Source organism: Xyrauchen texanus, chromosome 32 (genome assembly GCF_025860055.1).
Source record: "Xyrauchen texanus isolate HMW12.3.18 chromosome 32, RBS_HiC_50CHRs, whole genome shotgun sequence".
NCBI lineage: Eukaryota > Metazoa > Chordata > Actinopteri > Cypriniformes > Catostomidae > Xyrauchen > Xyrauchen texanus.
This window is the reverse complement of record NC_068307.1, coordinates 11,172,284-11,192,047: the sequence shown is the minus strand read 5'-3', so window position 1 is coordinate 11,192,047 and position 19,764 is coordinate 11,172,284. Positions and strand designations below refer to the sequence as shown.

General features: G+C 40.5%; 1 protein-coding gene across 1 annotated transcript in view; it reads left to right on the top strand.

The window, feature by feature from the left end:
• Nucleotides 1-19,764, top strand: part of cdh4 (cadherin 4, type 1, R-cadherin (retinal)) — a 324,629-nt gene that overhangs the window by 287,440 nt on the left and 17,425 nt on the right. Inside the window, exons 9-10 of the mRNA XM_052101106.1 lie at nt 1,960-2,097; nt 15,789-15,974. Of these exons, the coding sequence (XP_051957066.1) occupies nt 1,960-2,097; nt 15,789-15,974 (324 nt within the window). The remainder of the gene's footprint in view (nt 1-1,959; nt 2,098-15,788; nt 15,975-19,764) is intronic.

Below are 19,764 nucleotides of genomic sequence, written 5' to 3'. Positions count from 1 at the left end.
TAAACACAGGCTGTGTGCAATCACTCATTCAGTTGACATGCAAGTTAAACATGAAACATTAATAGTACACTTTTACATTCCAAATGAGTCCAAAAATATGAAAACAGTATTAGAATATTTAAAGAATGTTTATTTTATTTTACTATTTTGTAGTAAATTCCCAGTAGATATTAGACTGATTTACAACTGGTGAGATTATTACAGTAAATTCAATAATATGAGTACAGTACTGGGTTATTTTTGGATAAACATCATAAAGATTCCTGAAAATGATATTTTCACATTCCAAAGATAAACATACTAACTATAAAAATCTCACCTGTAGTAAGTCTACCTACTGGGAACTTACTACAACCTTTGGATTGTGAAAATAACATTTTTGGTGAATTAATATGAATTAATTCATTCATTTTTAAAATAATGTAATACTTCTCATATTATTGGACATACTGTAACAATCTCACCTGTAGTAAATCCCACTAGGATCTTACTACAACCTTTGGAATGAAAATAATGTTTTAATTGATTTTAGTGATCATTTTTTTCCTTCCATAATATAAGTTAATATTTAAAAAATATATTTTTGTTTGTTTGTTTTTTAAATAGCAATGTTTTTTAGATAGAACATGCACGTCAATGGTGAGATAAATTACTGTTCTGATGCCAGTGACGTTTTAGTTGTGGGTGGAGTTTTAAGATGGTCCCTTATGCAAATAGGGGAATATCTAAGGAATATCGAACCTAAAACTAACTTTATCCCACAGTTAAACATAAACCTATATCTTTACAATGATACATATGCTTCAATAGTCTTATGAATGTCTGATTATTTTCATCATCTCATTTAAAACAAAGACAGCAGGTTTATGTGTAGGGCTGTCTGATAAATCTGACTATTTGATGAGAGAGATAACTTGCTGTAATAAACTTGACGAGTTTTGGAGAATAAATGGTAAAGAATGTAATATTAATTGAAACTAATTTATCTGAACAATTAAACAGCAGATAACTTTTATTCTGTCTCACAGCATTGAGAAAGACGAGGCAGGTTGGCCAATTAGAAGAAGGGGTGTTATAGGTCCACCCATATGTGCAAATCTAATATTCAAGCCATATATAATCAAAATGCACAGTTTCCTGTGGCTATTTTTACAATATCCTATTTTTAACTTGAGCATTAAATCGATATTACGAAATATAAGTAATTATTTGTTTTTAATATTGGTTTTGTAAAATAAGAAGGAAATACAATCATTTTTTGTTTTCCTAATTGAATATGAAATGAATTAATGACACAGATTTACTAGCATGTTTTTTTACATGGTACCATTGCTAATGCCATAGCTTTTTTGAACATTGGACATATACCATGGTAGTATCAAGTTACCTCAGTATTACCATGTTTTGTTTTGTGTTTTGACATATTACCAATGCTAATGCCATAGATTTTTGGACCTATATCATGGTAGTAGCATATTTTGTTTAATTTAATTTTAATTTAGTTTTGTTTTTTGTGTTTTTGTTTACATGGTACATGCCAAGGTTTTATGGATACATGCCATCATAGTACCATGATTTTTGGACATGACTGTTCCATGCTTTTCTTTAAATTATTTTGAAATAAATTCCATGCTACATAATTATCGTAATTGTTAAGTACAACGGTATATATAAAAGTAACATGTCATTCCCATCTGATGCCAACATGGTACAAGAAATATGGGCAATTTGTGATGCATGTCCCTCTGAATCTAAATAAAAATAAAATCCACAAAAGTAAATATGTTTAATAAATAAACAAAATAGTGCTTTTAAATTCTTAACATGAAAGAAGTTTGTCTATTTGCCTATTTTGTCTGGGTTTGTATTTATTAATTGTAAGTCTGTGTTAAATCCCCATTTTGAGCAATGCAGCGTCATATCAACTTATTAACATCTGCATGTTCTGTGTTATTTCAGAAAGTGCCACAGTACACCATCATAGTCCAGGCCACAGATATGGAGGGCAGCCTGAACTTCGGCCTGTCGAACACAGCCACTGCACTCATTAGCATCACAGACATCAATGACAACCCTCCAGAGCTGGACGCTAAAACAGTGAGTATCCTCCAGTACTACAGGGAGCATTTAGATAGTCTGCCTGTTTTGGACAGAGACACCCCTCATTACCCCATTCTTTGAAATCTAACAGTGTCTTGATACCCACTTAATTCACACGACAGTCTGACAGCTGGAGAAACTTACTGGAGCTGTGAAACAAAGAGAGATTAACTAAGAGCAATGAATGATGGAAGGTAAAATAGAACAAGGTAAGAAAGAGTGTGAGAGAGAGAGAGAGAGAGAGAGAGAGAGAGAGAGAGAGAGAGAATGGAGGGAAAAGAGAGGTAGGAGAGATCTGGTGCACACCATCTTTCTCTCTCTCTCTCTCTCTCTCTCTCTCTCTCGCTCTCTTACTCTCTCTCTGTCTTGTCAACGTGCCAGTTCTGCCCCTTAGGTGACTGTAGTTTCTCTTCAGGCATCTGGCTTCAATTCCGCTCTCGTCCCCTCATTTTTTTTCTCCCTCAGTGCATCCTCTGATTAGTTGCGTTTGAAATTTCTAGTTGGCTCAAGAAACTTTTTGTGAATTCATATATTTAAGTCTATAAAGCTAATATGTCTATTTTTTTCTAATATGTTTAATATGCAGATTCAGCTATATGTAAATCATTTGTATGTTGATATCACTTAACAGTAACATTGTGGCTTTGTAGTGTTATCAAAATATGTCTCTGTTTCTTTGAGCAGCCCATCCCGCTAGACACTGCATCATTGACTTTATTGATAAATATAAATATAATTTGGATATTTACATTACATTCAAACCATATATTTATCAGTATGTGTGTTATCAGTATGAGTTTTGCTAGCGCCACGCTTTACCAGTTGGGTTGAGTTGAGTTTTGTGTTCCTTTAGTTTTGCATATGCTCATTACATTCAACATGTCCACTATTGTTTGACAAATATAGATATTTATGATGAATTTATGATGGATTTAATTTGGTTGATTTTGTTCAGTAATAATAATAAACTGAAAATAATATTATTAGTTAAGTGGCAAAAAGTACATAATGATTGAAAAAGTTTTCTTTTCTTATACGTTCCCATTTTCCTATTTTGGGACAACTATTTTCATATATAATATTGTGCCAGCATATATCTCTATTTTTAAACATGAATTGTTATGGTGCACTTTTTCTGCCTACTTTTAACAGTGTTTGTTTCTGTCAGCCTTCATATCGGTCTCCTTATTTCTCCGGTTAACCATATATACTGTATCTTCTTCCCTCAATCTTTCTCTCTGGCTCTCAGTGTCTCTTCTTTTCTCCATTTTCATTTATTTCCAGCTATCGGCCATGGCTCTTTTATCTCTCTCTCTCACAACACTCATCTCTGGTGCCCTTGCATTCCTTCACTCATTAAGTAATAACCCCGGGCCTCCTCCACACCGTGTGATGCTAAAACATTCTGATTTATTTTGCACATTTTTTCTACCTGTAATATTTATTTGAAGGCCAAATGATTCTTTGTGAATCAGTATGACATCTATCATCTGGCATCAGACGGTCTTGCTCTTCATTTTAATTGATGTCAACTTATTTTCAAATGTTGGTTCTGATGAGTTGATGCTTGCAGACAGGTCTCTCTGCCCTCATTGAGCATCTGGCTCCTGTTGTTGGTGGGTTTGAGTTGTGATTAGCTGGCAGTGGCATAGGCCAGAGGTTTTCATACTGTTTTATTACAAGGGTCCACAAAATATGTTAGGAACCCATTCAAAACCTATAAACGCAGCTATATATTTCCATATATACATACCCATTTCTGTGTAAAAAAAAATGCAAAGCGTGATACCATAGAGTCATGTTGATTCCAAAATGTAATAATTGGCTTTTGTTTGCCATAGTACATAAAGGGTCAAGAAAGCCACCTGATTGAGCCCCAATTTTTACACCTCAGACTGAGAAACGACTCTTAAATTGGGCGGGAAAATATGTAAATACGTGGGCGGGTATTGTAGGTGGGAAGACGGAAAATTGGAGGGGGTCAAGACCTACTTCCAAAAACACACACAGCAGAGATGGCTGAACCTTACATTATGGGTAGAGTTGAAGAAAAAGAGTTTGGGGCACTTTCTATATATTAATCATGGGACAAAGAGTTAAGGCTATAGAACAGCTTTCAAATCTTTAAGTTTGTTCAAACTTTTGAGAATGAAGTGAGAACAGCAGACACTATCACAAACTAGCACTGGTTTTTTAAACAAGGAGTTTTTTGGCATAATGTTGATTTGCCACAGAAAATAATTTTGACTCAACCCTCTTTTTCTAAAACAAACAAAATTGCATGCCATAAGGCAAAAAAGTAAACAGGTCTGATACACATTTACATTTGTGCATTTGGCAGACGCTTTTATCCATAGCGACTTACAATGCACTTATTACAGGGACAATCCCCTGGACCAAGCTGGAGTTAAGTGCCTTGCTCAAGGACAAAATGATGGTGGCTGTGGGGATCAACCTTCTGCTTACCTTTTCTGCGCTTTAGCCCACTACACGAAACATGCACAAAACATATACATACTGTTTTAAAAGTATAGACACAATACTGAAACATAAAATGTTTTAACATGACTCTAGTGTGTTAAAGTCGATCACACACTGTGGCGGGGCGGGGCCGGGTCGTGATCATACACACCCGGTCCCTTATCAGGCTAATCAAGCCTCCGAGAGGGATAAAGGCCGACTGCGGAGGATTGTGCGGGAGAGAGAGAGATAGTTTACGGACATGTCTGTCATGTGTGTTTCTCTCCCGCACAATCCTCCGCAGGAGGCTTGATTAGCCTGATAAGGGACCGGGTGTGTATGATCAGGACCCGGCCCTGCCCTCCGCCCTGCCACACACACATTGTCTATTTAAAGTTATCCAGCATTTCAACTCCATTGTCATGACTACGTAACACCAGTAAACAATAGGCATAAATCCCAGAAACGTTATGTAAAGTAGATTATATAGTTGACATGATATTTAGTTGTCATCATTGTCTTCTGTTTTAAACAAGCCGTCGTGTTATCATGTTTATGATCAGATGCAAAGCGAGAAGACACGATCGGCACTGTCTAAACAGAACAGCCTATCCAAATACACCTGGAATACAGCACTGCATAATGTTTGAAGCACGACAGCGGCCAACCAACAAACATGCTTCCTCCAGTGCGGTGTGGTTATGGAGTGGACAATGGTCCATTCTGATGTGTGATTTCAATATTATCATGTCAGTTATCCGACACATGGAGAATAAGCATTGGAATCAGCGCTCGTAGCTCTCCCTCATAAACAGCGTGTTTGGAGCCGGACTAGTACAACCACAGCCAAGAAATGCTCATGCTGGTCCGGTTATGGATGATTTGTGGAGTGATTTCAATCTGACCACTAGGGTTTAATCTAAAAGTCTGCTCTCATTTCTGTTCCCCGAATGCTGTTGAAGTTTCGCATCTGCGGAAACAGCGGTTACGTCCATATCGTGAGTTTGAATTCGCTGCTGTGGCTAAAATGTGATTGGATGGAAGCGCTCCTTCTCATGAATAATGTGGGAAACTCTCAGAATGTAGTGATGTAAATGCATGCTCTCCTACCAATCTTAACCTGCAGTTTACGCATGCACCTCATTATTTGTGACATTGCTTCTACCAATTATTAGAATAGTAGAATATTAGATAATTAATTTTGTATTTATTTGTATAGCACTTATTCGCAATAATTATTGTTTCAAGGCAGCTTTACAGGAAAGAAAGTGAATAAAGCAAACTAAGGATAGCAGTAGCAGGATGTTTTGTTATATCATCCTCTTTTTTTCTCTCTAAAATATACCAAGGACCCACTTGCAAGAAGACTTTTCAAACTGAAAACACTCAAACGCTATTACTGGACAAAAGTGAAGTTAACCATGTGAGAGTGTCCACTGATCCACTCTGTCTCACAGACATGCTGGGTCACTCTCATGCATTTGTTACAGTTTCAATCAATCCAATTATGATATTGTGATGCATATTTTTGAGCATGTCTGTTTATATGACACTACAACTAGGCTGCCATGAGTATTCGCCCCTTTATAGACATCATTTATGATGTTTGGTCCATACACATTCACAGAGAAGTAGGATAGACCTCATCCATCTTTTCTTGACACCTCCTCTAAGTAATACACACTAATATTCACTCATCCATGCACTAAACTTTCTCTTGCCTGAATGAAAACAGAGAAAATTGAGCAAAATTGAAAGCCAGACTAAAATGAAATGAAACTCATTGCTCATCCACCCACTTGATTACTCTTGATCATTTCAAAAACTTTGCAAGTTTTAAAGTTTTTTTAATGCGGCTCCTCCCACAAGAGTCTGAGCATGTGTATCCTTGTCCATTGAAGTGTCCGTAATTATAGAGTGCAACCGAAGAACAACTCTGCAGTTCAGCTGTCTTGTTTCAGTACGTATGACAGGTCCTAACAGAGCAAGTTAACCCTGATGACACCAGCTATTAAGTTCCACACTCAGCACATGCTCTCGCTCCCAATAACAAACAATTTTGTCACATATCATTGAGCAGAGAGCAAATTAACCATAACACGACCTGACACTTGTGAGGGTTGTGTTGATTCAGTCAGCAATTTGTGAGCGAGTTGCTGATACTTACTTTTTAAATAGTATGGGCAGTCACTCAGAAAGAAAGAAAGAAAGAAAGAAGCAACTTGGAGTGGAGACAGAATTGACTTGTTCATAAGTGCCTTACTACATTTCGTTGCTGGTTAAACTCAGACAAACATTTCATTAAAGTAAAGCTTTAATGTTTCAAGCGGAGAATATGAACATCGAAATAAACGTCTTGTAGGCTTATTATGGCTTTGGGCTGTAGTATTGTGGTTGTGCTCAATTGCTTGTTTTTGGCAGACACAAAAGCACATACACACAATTGTTCAAGTGGAATGCATGCTAGAACTAATTTGTTTGGTTTTACATCCATCCTCTCTCTCTCTCTCTCTCTCTCTCTCTCTCTCTCTCTCTCTCTCTCTCTTTCACCCACACAGACTGAGTCGGGTAGAAATGTTCTATGATTATTTGCATTTGACAGAGGCATGAAGCCATATACAACTTGCCGTAGGAGACCCACAGAAACGAAAGCAAGCTAATTAAGCTGAAATTGCTTGAGGGGGTGTAAACCTTGCAGATATATCGCCTCAATTTGAAGACAGCCATATGTTTTATTCATGCAAAAGTTGTATGAATATGGAAAAAGCTGTCTCTTTTCAAGAGCAAAAGTACAACAAAATAAAACTGCATCTTAAGGGACATGCAACGCTAAAGCACAGTGATGACTGTAATGTTGATGATAATGCTGCTGATGATTATAATGATGCTGGTGGTGGCGGTATACATAATGATGACAGCAATGAAGACAGTGGACTTTGTATCAGGAAACAGCATAACTATACTGAGGCCTTGTAATATGTTTTATAGTCATTGCAGGGCATTAATACTTATGCATATGTTGTGGTGTATTGGGTGTTTTTTTCACTGAGACACCATTATGTTATGCCTCTTTGTAGCTTTTTATATTTTTTCAGAGTAAAGCAGAGGTTTTTGTTTCTTTCTAGTTTATATATTTACTTTTAAAAAGTTTTATAAAAGGTTTCTTTTTTAAGTACTTATTTACATTCATAAAAATAAATTTAAAGGAATATCCCGGGTTTAATTCAAGTTCAAACGACAACATTTGTGGCATAGAGTCAGAGCTGGACTGGGAAGATAAATCGTCCCGGGATTTTACATGGCAACTGGCCCAAAACTTGTCGAGTGTTGATGGGGGGGTGGGGGGTGCTCGCTGTCCTTTTCTGCATATCGCGGCGGCTCATTTGAGCTTATCGCGGCCCATTCAGCACATTTTGTGGCCCGACTCACCGGCCTGCTCAGTTCTACCGATGGCCAGTCCGCCCCTGATCGGCCTCAAAGTGCATCGGCCCACCGGGAAAGTGCCCGGTATGCAAGATTACCAGTCCAGCCCTGCATAGAGTTGATTACCAAAAAAATTTTATTTAGACTTGTCCCTCCATTTCTTTGAAAAAAGCAAACTCTAGGTTCCAGTGAGGCTCTTACAGTGGAAGTGAATCGGGCTAATCCTTACACATTAAAATACTCACTGTTTCAAAAGTATAGCCACAAGATTTAAACAATAATCGTGTTAACATGATTTTTGTGTGATAAAATTGCTTACTAATCTTTTCTGTATAAATTATATCAAATTTAGCAATTTAGTTGCCATGACAATGTAACACGTAATCCTAAAACGACCAGAAAAACAACAATTTAAACAACTTTACAGCTCAAATAATGCACAAGTTTTAACAGAAGTATAGTGCTTTTATACAATTATAAGCTTCACATTTCTGTTTTTAAACCCTCCAAAAATTTGCCCATTCACATCCTAAGTGACTTATTTAATGTTCCCTTTACAAAAGGCTTCACTACGACGTTGCGCTGCTAAGCGCTACGGGGAACAGCTCTCGCTGTGAGCCGAGCTGAATAATGTGTGGAACACGTCAATGGACATTGACCGGAACCTACAGCCTCGGCCGATGCAATCACTAGATGCACCTGAGGCCAGGCTATAAATGGATACGTCACCAGGTGTCGTCAGAAACTCTTTTTTCAGAGCGATTCTGTTTCTGTGTGTTTCACACACCCTGTCAAAACTTTCTTTCCTCTGTTAGGAGTTAGAATCAGTTAAACAGTGTGCAGTGAACTTTGTTCTTTGTTCTCTTTTCTCTTCTGTTTAGAAAATATTATATATATATATTTCTAAAAAGAGAGAATGACTGAAAGCCATAAGCGGTGCGTGTTCCACTCTTCTCGCTCTATAGCTGAAGACGACACACATCAGTTTTTGCTGTTTGTTTGGGAGCACGCTGCTCTGCGTTGCAGCAGGGCGGGTCGCGAGCACTGTGATTTGCTTTAACAGGCAGAGTGCGTCGTGCTCGCCTACGCTTGCTTCGGGAGTCAGCACTCTCGAAAAGAAGATCGTTCGTGGGGCTCTGGCATGGTTTTGGCTGAGGAGCAAGAGGCGGGTTGATCCCTTTCTCTCACTCTCTCCCCAAACCCAGCTGTTTCTTCACATGATCTCGGCGCTTCTCGGATCATGAGGTGGATCGCTATTCTCTTCCCGCCTCCGAGCTTTCCGTCCGCGATAAAAAATCTACGGAGGAATTGCTCGATGTTGTTACTCGTGCGGTTGCCAGATTGGTCTGGCCACGCTGAAAAAAGACCCTCAAGCGCTCCAAATTAGGGGATAGATTTTATAACTTCCAGTCTAAGAGCATGGAGCGCCTCATGGAGTTCCTTCCTTCTTAGATAAACCTCCATAAAGAACAATATAAAAAATATAATATATATATATATATATATATATATATATATATATATATATATATATATATATATATATATATTTCTTCCCGTGTTCACATACCCTCGGCGTCATTATATTCGACTGTCGTGGGTGCTGAGGCACGGCGGTATTCAGTGATGCCGCCCGGTCGAAGAGACGCTTGCGGGCTATCTCTCGCCGGGCTCGGCATCGTCACTTAAGTAGCCCTCTCTCCCTCAAAGCCTTGTAGGACAACCTCCACTTTAGTGGGAAGGGCTTATCAAGCAGCAGGTCAGGCTGGTGCTGCTCTGCACACTATGCTGTTTTACAGGCGTACCAGGCTGACCCCTGGGCGACCTGAGTGTGGGTTCTGCGCTGGCGAGCAAGCCGCAGACCGCCTCGGTGCTGACTGAAGGAGGCTCAAAAACAAAGCGTGGCGAGTCGTGCTCCTCCTCCCAGGGATTGGGGACAGTCTCGCCGCCCTTGCCAGCCCGAAGCAAGACCCAAGAGAAACCCTGGCGGTCTTGCACCTAGATTAGGGGTAGCTCCCTCGGGACGGGCAGCGTGTTTCACTTCACCCCTCCGGTACCCCCTCGAAGCCCCTCATTCCCGCCACCTCTTGGTGTTTCGGGTTGCAGAGGCTTCCACCAAAATTGGGTGTTTTAAGCTGTTCCTGCATCTTATTCAGGGCGCGAAGCACCGACAACCCTCAACAGGAAGTGTTAAAATATAATACCCATCTCAGAGATCCTGGCAGCGTGGAAACTCCTGCGGATATATTCTTTTGTGGGTCTTATAAGGGCGTCAGGATTTAATTCACTCGCCCGTTTTCCGTGTTTCAGCAGTGTTCTCACTACCGTAAACGGATTTCTTTTTTGTAAAAACAAAAACTCATTCTCCTGGTTAAAGGGGCCACGGTATGTGTTCCCCTTCCAGAGAGAGTTAGGTTATTACACTAAATACTTCCGTTACCCATGGAGGGTGAGGGGTGGCGTCTGGCTTAGATCTTAAAGCTTGAACTACCCGTGGGTGTTCAAGTCCAAGATGATGCCTGTCAAGGCGGTCGGTGTCTCAAGCCCTACAACTCGTTTGGCTGGTCACCATCGATCTTATGACGCACTTCTATACTTCATTTAGAAGTTCTGCCACAACATGGAAAGTTCCTGAGGTTCACTTCCGGGGCGAAGTCTTCCAGGGTCAGGTTCTTTCACTCAGCCTAGCCATTTTTACCCGCACATTCACAATGCATGATGTAGGCTGGCTCCTTGCGACTCCAGGGCATCTGCATTCTGAATTATGTAGGCGACTGGCTGATCCTAAGCGCAGTTCAGGAACTGGCAGTTCAGCACAGGGACATCGTCTTAGCTCATCTGTTTCTCTGGGGTTGAGGCTCAACGCCAAGAAAAGCGTCCTCTCTCCCACTCAGAACACTGTCTATCGGGGCATCGTATGGAGTTCAATCTCAATGCGGGCACAACTGTCTCCGCTAGGATTGAGTCCATTTAGATCACCCTGAGCAAAGTCAGGCTAGGTCAAGGTTGCACTGTTATCAGTATCAATGATTTCCAGGTCTCAGGGCTGAATGCGTCCACAGTGATCCCTCTGGACCTTCTGCTCATGAGACCGTTTTTGTTGTGGCCAAAAGCCAGGGGATTCTTCCAAGGGCCAAAACCCGTAGGCTAAATAGGGTTCTGCGCCTCAGGCTTCGTTCCCTTTCTATGTGGTTCAGACCCGGTTTTCTGCCTTGGGTCCCACTCTAGGTGCGTCTTGTTGTGCGCAGGCTGCTAACGACAGGCGCCTCCCTGATGGGTGAGGGTAGCGGCCTTAAGTGGTCGATCCAGCTTAAGGGGATAGGAGGGTCGATCAGCTCGGTTGTCACAGTCACTGTCTCGGGTTGATGGCTGTATTTCTGGCCCTGAAATACCTCCTCCTGAGGCTGCCATGTCTTGGTGCTTGAGTGGACAATGCAGCGGTAGCCTCTTACATAAATCATCAAGGAGACCCACGTTCTTGTCAGCTGTATTTCTGACACGTTGGGTTCTCCTTAGGGCCCAGGGCAAGCTCCTGTCACTCAGGTCAGTTATATCCCTGGATGCCCGTATATGGGAGCAGATTCACGGTCCAGACAGAAAATACCAGCGGGGAGTTAAGAACTCCACCCTAAGGTAGTAGTTGCCCAGAGTTAAGCCAGCAAGGGTTTTTGCCTCTTACTGATAGCACCAGCTGGCCGAACAGGGCTTGGTTCTCGGAGCTAATCTCTTCCCTCGGCGGCTCGCCTTTGGCGATGCCGAACAGGAAGGATCTTCTGTCTCAGGCACAGGGCAATATTTCATCCCTGCCCCAAATTGTGGAATCTTTCATGTTTGGCCCCTAAGGGTACCAACTGAGGGACACAGGGCTCTCTCCTGAGGTTATCGAGACCTTTTTTAAATGCCGGGCTTTTTCCACTTGGAACAAGTTTGGGTGAGATCTTAGGGCAGAAGAGGACCTCTTAGCCTCTATGAATAAGCGCAATGTCTCCTCTACTTCTCCCTGAAATCACCCAGCCCCTTGGGTCTGGGCGTTAAGACACATACATGACCCAGAATGTGTCTGTATGCGTTTCTTTCCCGGTTTCTCTGCTCCGGGAGTCTTGGCAATGTTCACCAGCAAGGGTCTTGCCTCCTATTAATGGCTGCGCTGGCTGAACAGGATATGGTTCTCGGAGTTAATATCTCTCCTCGACGGCTCGCCTTGAGGCGATTCGAACAGGTAGGACCTTCTTTCTCAGGCTCGGGGACATATTCATCCCTGGCCCGAATTGTGAAACCTTTCATGCTTGGCCCCTGTAGGGTACCAACTGAGGTTCACAGGGCTTTCTCCTGAAGTTATCGAGACCATTTCAAGTGCTAGGGCTCCCTCTCTTGGAACTGATCTGGGTAGATTTTACAGGGCAGAAGAGGACCTCTTCAGCCTCTGTTGATAGCGCAATGTCTCCTCTACTTCTCCCGAGTCACCCAGTTCCCCCTCGGGGTGCTGATCATGGTGGCGCATACATGGCACAAATGCTCCTGCATGCGTTTCCTTCTAATAAGTTCAAATTACAGAACCAGCTAACTGCCAGTTTGCTTCAGTTCTGGATTTTCTGTGGAAAGAACTGTCAGCGGGCACTTGCCTCGCCACTGCCAGGTTCTATGTGGCTCCCACTTCGGCTTGCCACGCCTTGGTGGGCGGGGTGCCCTCTAAGAGGCATCCTTGCTAGGACCTCTTCATAGGGTAAGACCCCCCTTCTTAAAACCTCTAGAGTCAGCGTTTGGTAGACTTCTGACTCTCAAGATGGTTTTTCATATGGCAATTACGTCTCTAAGGAGACTTGGGTACCTACAGGCTCTGTCTCTTTTGCCGGCTTGTTTTGAGTTGCCCCAGGTAGGACCAAGAGCATTCTTTGCACCCTCACCCTGACTACCTGCCCAAGGTGCCTTTCTCGACCCTTGGCCAGTCATTCTCTAAGCCTTCTGCTCCCTGCCGTTTGTAATGCCGGAGCAGCTAAAGACTACTCAGACTTTGTCCAGTCTTTGCCCTTCAGAATTATGTCCACCGCATTTGCTAGTGGCGTAAAGTCAGGGCAGCAGTTCTGCACTTTGAAGCCGTGACCGGGTTGTCACTTTGGGTGAGGGACCTTACTGCCCGGGCCTACGAGGTAGTAGGCCCGGGCAAAAAAATTTTTTTGTGATAATCAACTATGCTTTTTTACACATCAATGATCTGAAGATTTTCACAATGATTATTGATATAAATCTGGATTTCTGATATAAATAAGGCTGCTCGTTGCACAGTAGTTTTGGTCTTTTTAAACATATTTCTCAACAAAACTTTGGTAAAGTGTGAGTGGCAGGGTAAATCAAAGGGGGGTCACACACCAAACGCATCTGGCGAACCACATGGTGCATTCTAAAATTCGTAACAATTCTTTTCTACAAAGGTGTGCACACATAAAGCCAATGCTCAGCGTCAAAATTCAGCAATGCCATGGAGCGCATCTCACACTGTTTTCCATTAAATTCAACCCAAATCATTGTCAAAGGACAAAGATAATTTACACAGCTATCGCTGGATGATATATTGTGTATATGTATCTTTCATATAGCCTACACAATGTATTTTCAGTTACAAGTATGTTGTTTTGTGGTTTGACAGCTATAAAAGAAAGACCTATTCAATTCACATTACCATTTCTAATCGTTGTGTTTGCGCAGTTACACCGGTTTCATACAGTAACTTGCAAACTCATCAATGTCACTTTGTTAATTCTTGAAGTGCAAAAACCTTTTTAACTTTGGACTGCCTTCTGCTGCACCGAATCAGCTCATCCTCTGTGTGTTTACTGTGTGATACTGGTGCTTATCTTAATAGCGTCCCGGCTTCAGTAAATGTTATATCATCCTCTTGTGGTCTCCCAAAGCTATTATGCCACACTACTTTCATTGAACCCAGAATATTCCTTAAAAAATATTAAACAAACCAAAGAACTTGAAGTTGGATATGATTTTTGTTATTGTTGTTGTTTTTCAAGACGAAGCTGTTTACAAAAATTCACACCAGTGTGTCCAAACATTTGACTGATGTAAGATGAAAAAGTTAATATTGGGAAATATACTCAGCATGTGATTAAATATGAATGCTGTTACTAGTAATAAATGTCTTTTAGCTTCTACATCCAACAGACTTTAATGGAAATGAATTGAATATTGATGACAAATAATGAAACAGAAATCCATGATTCTTTCACTTAATCCAATTCTGTCACAGATCATTTAGTCACAAAGCATCATCAAACTACCACATCTAGAATAGTTCTGATTAGATGGTTAGTGTAATGAATGATTTCTTTACATAATATGAGTGTGGCTGAAGTGTTGCCTTTGATTCTTCAAAGCCAGAAAAGGAAGCACAAGAGAAAGAGAAACAAATTCCCTTTTTGCCTTTGTCTAACCTCTGATTTTCTTCCCACTTATCTTCACCCCTCCGTAATCCACCAGTCCTAAATAAGTATCAAACATTACATTCCTTCCCTCTTCTCTCTCTCTCCACACACACACACACACACACACACTCACACACATACACACACACAATTTCAAAATCTTATTGAAGTAGCCTCCAGAGGAGGTTATTTTTAATCAAACTGGAAGTAGTCTAGAGAATTCGGATTTTGTGATTTTGCACAGATCAATCAATCACTCAATCACGTTGTCTACTGTCCTGTCCTCTACTGGTCTCATGCACCCTGTCCTGGAAGAGACACAGCACATTTGTTTGATCTCGACAAAGTGTTTTTCTGCTTATCAGTGAAAGCAGCTGTGCATCCCAGACAACGTGCAGCCAGAGAGACAGGACGGCCTCTCTGATGTTTTCATCACTACAGCCAGAAGATATTACTAGTTCTGTCTCACTCTCTTTCCTGTCTATCAGTCTCTCTCTCGCTCAGTTCTGTCCTTTCTACAATTTCAACAAATGAAGCAAGAAAATGCACCATGATTTATTTTCCCCAATTTAAGCCAACTTGTTCCGTGATGAAGTATGTGTGTATGCAGTATGCAGCAGTGTGTTTGGCTGTAGTCTGTGCTGCATGGTGATGCCATTACAGTAAACAACATCTGGCAGACACACTTCATAACCCCTGTAAACTGGAAAGTGAGAAGCAGATTACTGAAGCATAATGAGCTTGTGTGATTATGCCACTGCCTACCGCACATTAGCACCTTGGGCTATGAGTAGCCCTACTGTAGCAAACTGTGTGTGTTTGTGTGTAGCAAATGAGACCCAAAACGCACCCCTTAACCTGTCTGCAACCCTATGCAAACCATATTGAGATAATCCTAAATATGCCCCAAAACCCAAGAACAGAAAATGGATGGTATGGTGTTGTGGTGAATGTGCAGTGCTGGAAACCAGATGGTTGTAGGTTCGTAATCCACAGGGAATGACCCATGTGTCATCACCATTGTGCCCATGAGCGTATTGCTTATCCCAAGGTTCCTCCAAGTGGGGGGCTTTCCTTGTAATACGATGGCCCCAAAAATTATTTGGCTCTTAAAAATGTATGAATGTCATTGCATATGAAACGTTAAGCCAAATGGAACAAATCTGCAAACAAGTGAAGCTTGACCTTTTCTCAGAGATAACTTCATTTTTCTGAACCATATTTTAAATTTCTATTAACTGGCTGGTCCCAAGTACATTTTTAGTGGATGTATGAAATCAGATGCCCTGGCAAAGTAACCACAAATGTAAAAGTTTTGCTTGTTAGAAACTGACCTGTTTACTTAATTTGTGTGTCTTCTTTTTTACCTGTCAGTTTCTAGGGGAGGTCCCGGAGAATGCTGTGGGTGTGGTGGTGGCCAATTTGACGGTGAGGGACAAGGATCAGCCTCACACACCCAACTGGAACGCTGTTTATAGGATTGTAGGAGGAGATCCAATGGGTCATTTCGCCATACGCACTGACGAGATCACCAATGATGGCAGGGTCATGGTGGTTAAGGTGTGTTTGTCCTCTTGGTTAAATTGTCATATACCTTTTTCAGCCGAGGACCCCTTGGTGAATGAATGAATGAATGAATGTTACATTTATATAGTGTTTTTCTGATTCTACACTCAAAGCGCTTTACATTGTGAACAGGGGACTCTCCTCAACCACCATCAGTGTGGAGCATCCACCTAGATGATGCGATTGCAGCCATAGTGCGCCAGTACACTCCCCACACACCAGCTGTTGGTGGAGAGGATAAAGTGGAGTGATATAGACAATTCATGACAGGGGGGTTATTAGGAGGCCATGATTGACAAAGGCCAATGGGGGACTTTGGCCAGGACACCGGGGTTATACCCCTACTCTTTACGAGAAAATGCCCTGGGATATTTAATGACCACTGAGTGGTTATTATGTTAGTTTCACACTCATGTTAACATTGACTATAGATGAAATTACTCTGATGTCACACTGCAGGAAACCAAATTTCCGGGATCTTATGAGCAGCAGATTTCAAAGCTGGAAATAGGCAGCGCTGCAGTTTAAATAATTTTTTAAGCTTAATAGAATATAAAAATGCATTTGAATGTTAATAAAAGTTATTATAAAGGAATATCTATGGTTTACAGTGAAGAAAGTATGTGGGTTCTTTTCTGAAATATCGGCAAAATTTTTTAAACTTGGTTCAATGAGCCTGTATGATCATGTCGGACATAAAACAGGTTGAAGATTACACATCCTTACATGTTTAACACTCTTCTAAATCCTAAGAAATGTGATAAATAAAAATAAAAACTATCACTAGACATGCAATATGTGTCTTTACTGCTTAAATTATTAACCCACATTCAATAAATAATAATAGTCTTACTTTGGTACAGTTTTGACCAAAGATAATGGCACCCATGGTAAATATTAGCAAAGAAGGCTGTGAAAAAACAAATCTGCATTGTTTATCCTTTTGATCTGTCATAAAAAAAAAAAAAAGCCATGACTAGCCATGTTTCAATTGTTTTACTTCAATTAAAGGTTTTATATATATATATATATATATATATATATATATATATATATATATATATATATATATATATATATTATTATTATTATTATTATTTTTATTTTTATTTTTTTATGAAAGATCAAAAGGATAAACAATGCAGATTTTTGGCAGTGCAACAATGCAGACTTCTTTGTTCATATTACCAAGAGTGCCAATATTTTTGGCCACATCTGTATGAACATATTCTATATAAAAAAAACAGCCATTTCAATTGAACAATATTATAGACTGCATTCAATTAATGCAAAGACATAATTTTCACAGTATGACATTTGTATTCACTTATCCTTTCACAAACAGTAGTCCATGTTCTGCGGTGGTGGAGATGGGATCTGTTCCTCCCATTATATCAGATATGGCGGTCTTGATCAGATAAGATCATTGTTAGATCATATCTGACCTTATATTTGTCACAGCGACAGCTATTTGGAAATTAAAAACAGCCATTTGCGTGATTTCTTCGTTAAAAAAAAAGTTAATATCCACCAACAACTGCTGCGTGTCAGTTGTTTCTAATAGAGCAGACTCGATGAATTATCATCATTTATATAAAATCCTGCTGCAGCGATCAGGTGGAAATTTAAAAAAGCTCTAATCTCCAATAATCTGTGAGAAACGGGGTGTTTCAACCCCAAAAAGTTACAGCGCAATTGGAGCGGAGCGCCCATAGATAGAAATCTTTTCTGGGCTATCAAAAGAACCAGGAAAGGGCAGGGTGGAGCGTTTGTTTGTAAACAGTAACTTCATCTATAGGAAGAGTGGAAGCAATGTTTTCTGAAATCGCACCTGTTATGTAAATTTGGATAGTGCCTCATAAAGGGCAAAGGGCATGTTTCCCAGCACTTTTTCGCAACCCAACTGGGTCATGACCCGTGGGTTGGGGACCACTTATCTACAGTTTTTATAAACTATAAATCTCCACTTTCACATTCTGAAAGTGAAATTGAAAGTGGAGATTTATAGTAAAAAGGACTTAAATATTGATCTGTTTCTCACCCAAACCTATAATATCGCTTTTGAAGACATGGATTTAACCACTGGAGTCCAAACCAAATGTCTGCACAAACAATGAAACAAACAAACAGGAGAACTTAAACTAAGTTACATGCATGTCAGAATGTATAACTTGCATTGTGAATACGCTGCTTCCTTACATAATGCACTACACGCAATACATTATTTGACACTCTCTAAAACATGGAAAATTAATAACAGTCTCATGAAGAATTCAAAATACAATAACTTCAATACTTCAGTATGCTATTATTTTAGGAGCTTAGGTTTTCACAACAAGGACATTACTTTGTATGTTTCTTTTATGTGTTTGATACATGTTTAAATTATGCTTAAAGCCTTAAATTGTAACAGACCAAACTTTAATGAAATAATCTTTAACACACAATTTGTACCATATTAATGTACAATATTTACAAACTTTGTTATGATACATATAATGCAAAGCCATAAAATAAAAATCCTGTAGAATTGTTTTTACAGTATTGTCTTTACAGTATAAAATTGCCACAGCTGTAATTACAAGGTACTAAACCTAACCCTAATATTAACCCATACTAAGTACATGTAGTAACCTAATATTATTCAGTACTTTCTTGGTTAAGTACACTGTATGCATACTGAAAGTATACATGCTGTAAAATACAGTGCAACCAAAAGCCTTATTGATGTACAGACTAATATTGTACATTACATTAAAATTTTACTTAATACAAATTTTTATATTTTTTCAAATAATAATAATTGTCAAACCCCCTAGAAATGTGTTGGTTGTCCTTTAGAACCTTCACTCAAACTCCTTTAACTAAGAGAATAAACATGTCCCTCAACTAAAACTGAAGTTTTAGTCATGTGCGGATGCATATGTTTGTTTGTTTGGTAATTTACATGGTGTGTGTGTGTGTGTGTGTGTGTCCCTCCCCGGGCGGAGGGACGGGGCCCCCCGCTCCCGACGCGGACGTCGACCGGAGCGGACCACGCCGCGCCGCCAGGGCGGGGAGCGGCCCATGTCTCGAGTGGGGAGTGGTAGTGTAGCGGTTAGCGCGCTGTGCTATGAACCTGGCGACCTGAGTTCGATTCCTGCTCATGGCCAACACCAGTGACAATTATCTGAACCGGTCCTGGGCCTCCCCTAGGTTGACTCAGCCTAAAATGAGTACCTGGTGCAGTGTGTAAAAACATTGCCACTGGGGAGACAAAGGTGGTTGGGCATGGTGCTGGCCACCCACCCCCTTGTGTACCGTTCTGGCCTTCATAGGTGCTCGTTAACAGCACTTGCCCCTACAGTCTGTTCAGGCTAAATGGGGTGTGTGTGTGTGTGTGTGTGTGTGTGTGTGTGTGTGTGTGTGTAACCCTTGGCACACAAGAAATGTAATGCATCTTTTCTGGAAGTAACAGGACTTTCATGGTCACACACAGTGTTGCACACAGTAACCACTACCACCCACGAAACAGCTGATCCACTCATGCTCGTCTCACAACTTGTTTTAACCTTTACTCTAAGGTTCAACTCTTCTTCTCCCTACTTAAAATGAGTGACTTTCTGCCCCTCTGCTAAGAGACAGAAAATAATATCTACTTTTGAAGTTTTTAATGCTATAAAGACTGACAGTGGAGAGAATAGCCTTTTACTGAAATGGCTTTTGCCAGTGCTTATTTGTAGGTCTAGTTCAAAAAGCACATTTTTTTAGCCATAATAGGTCAACTAAAGTCTGAGCAACCAAG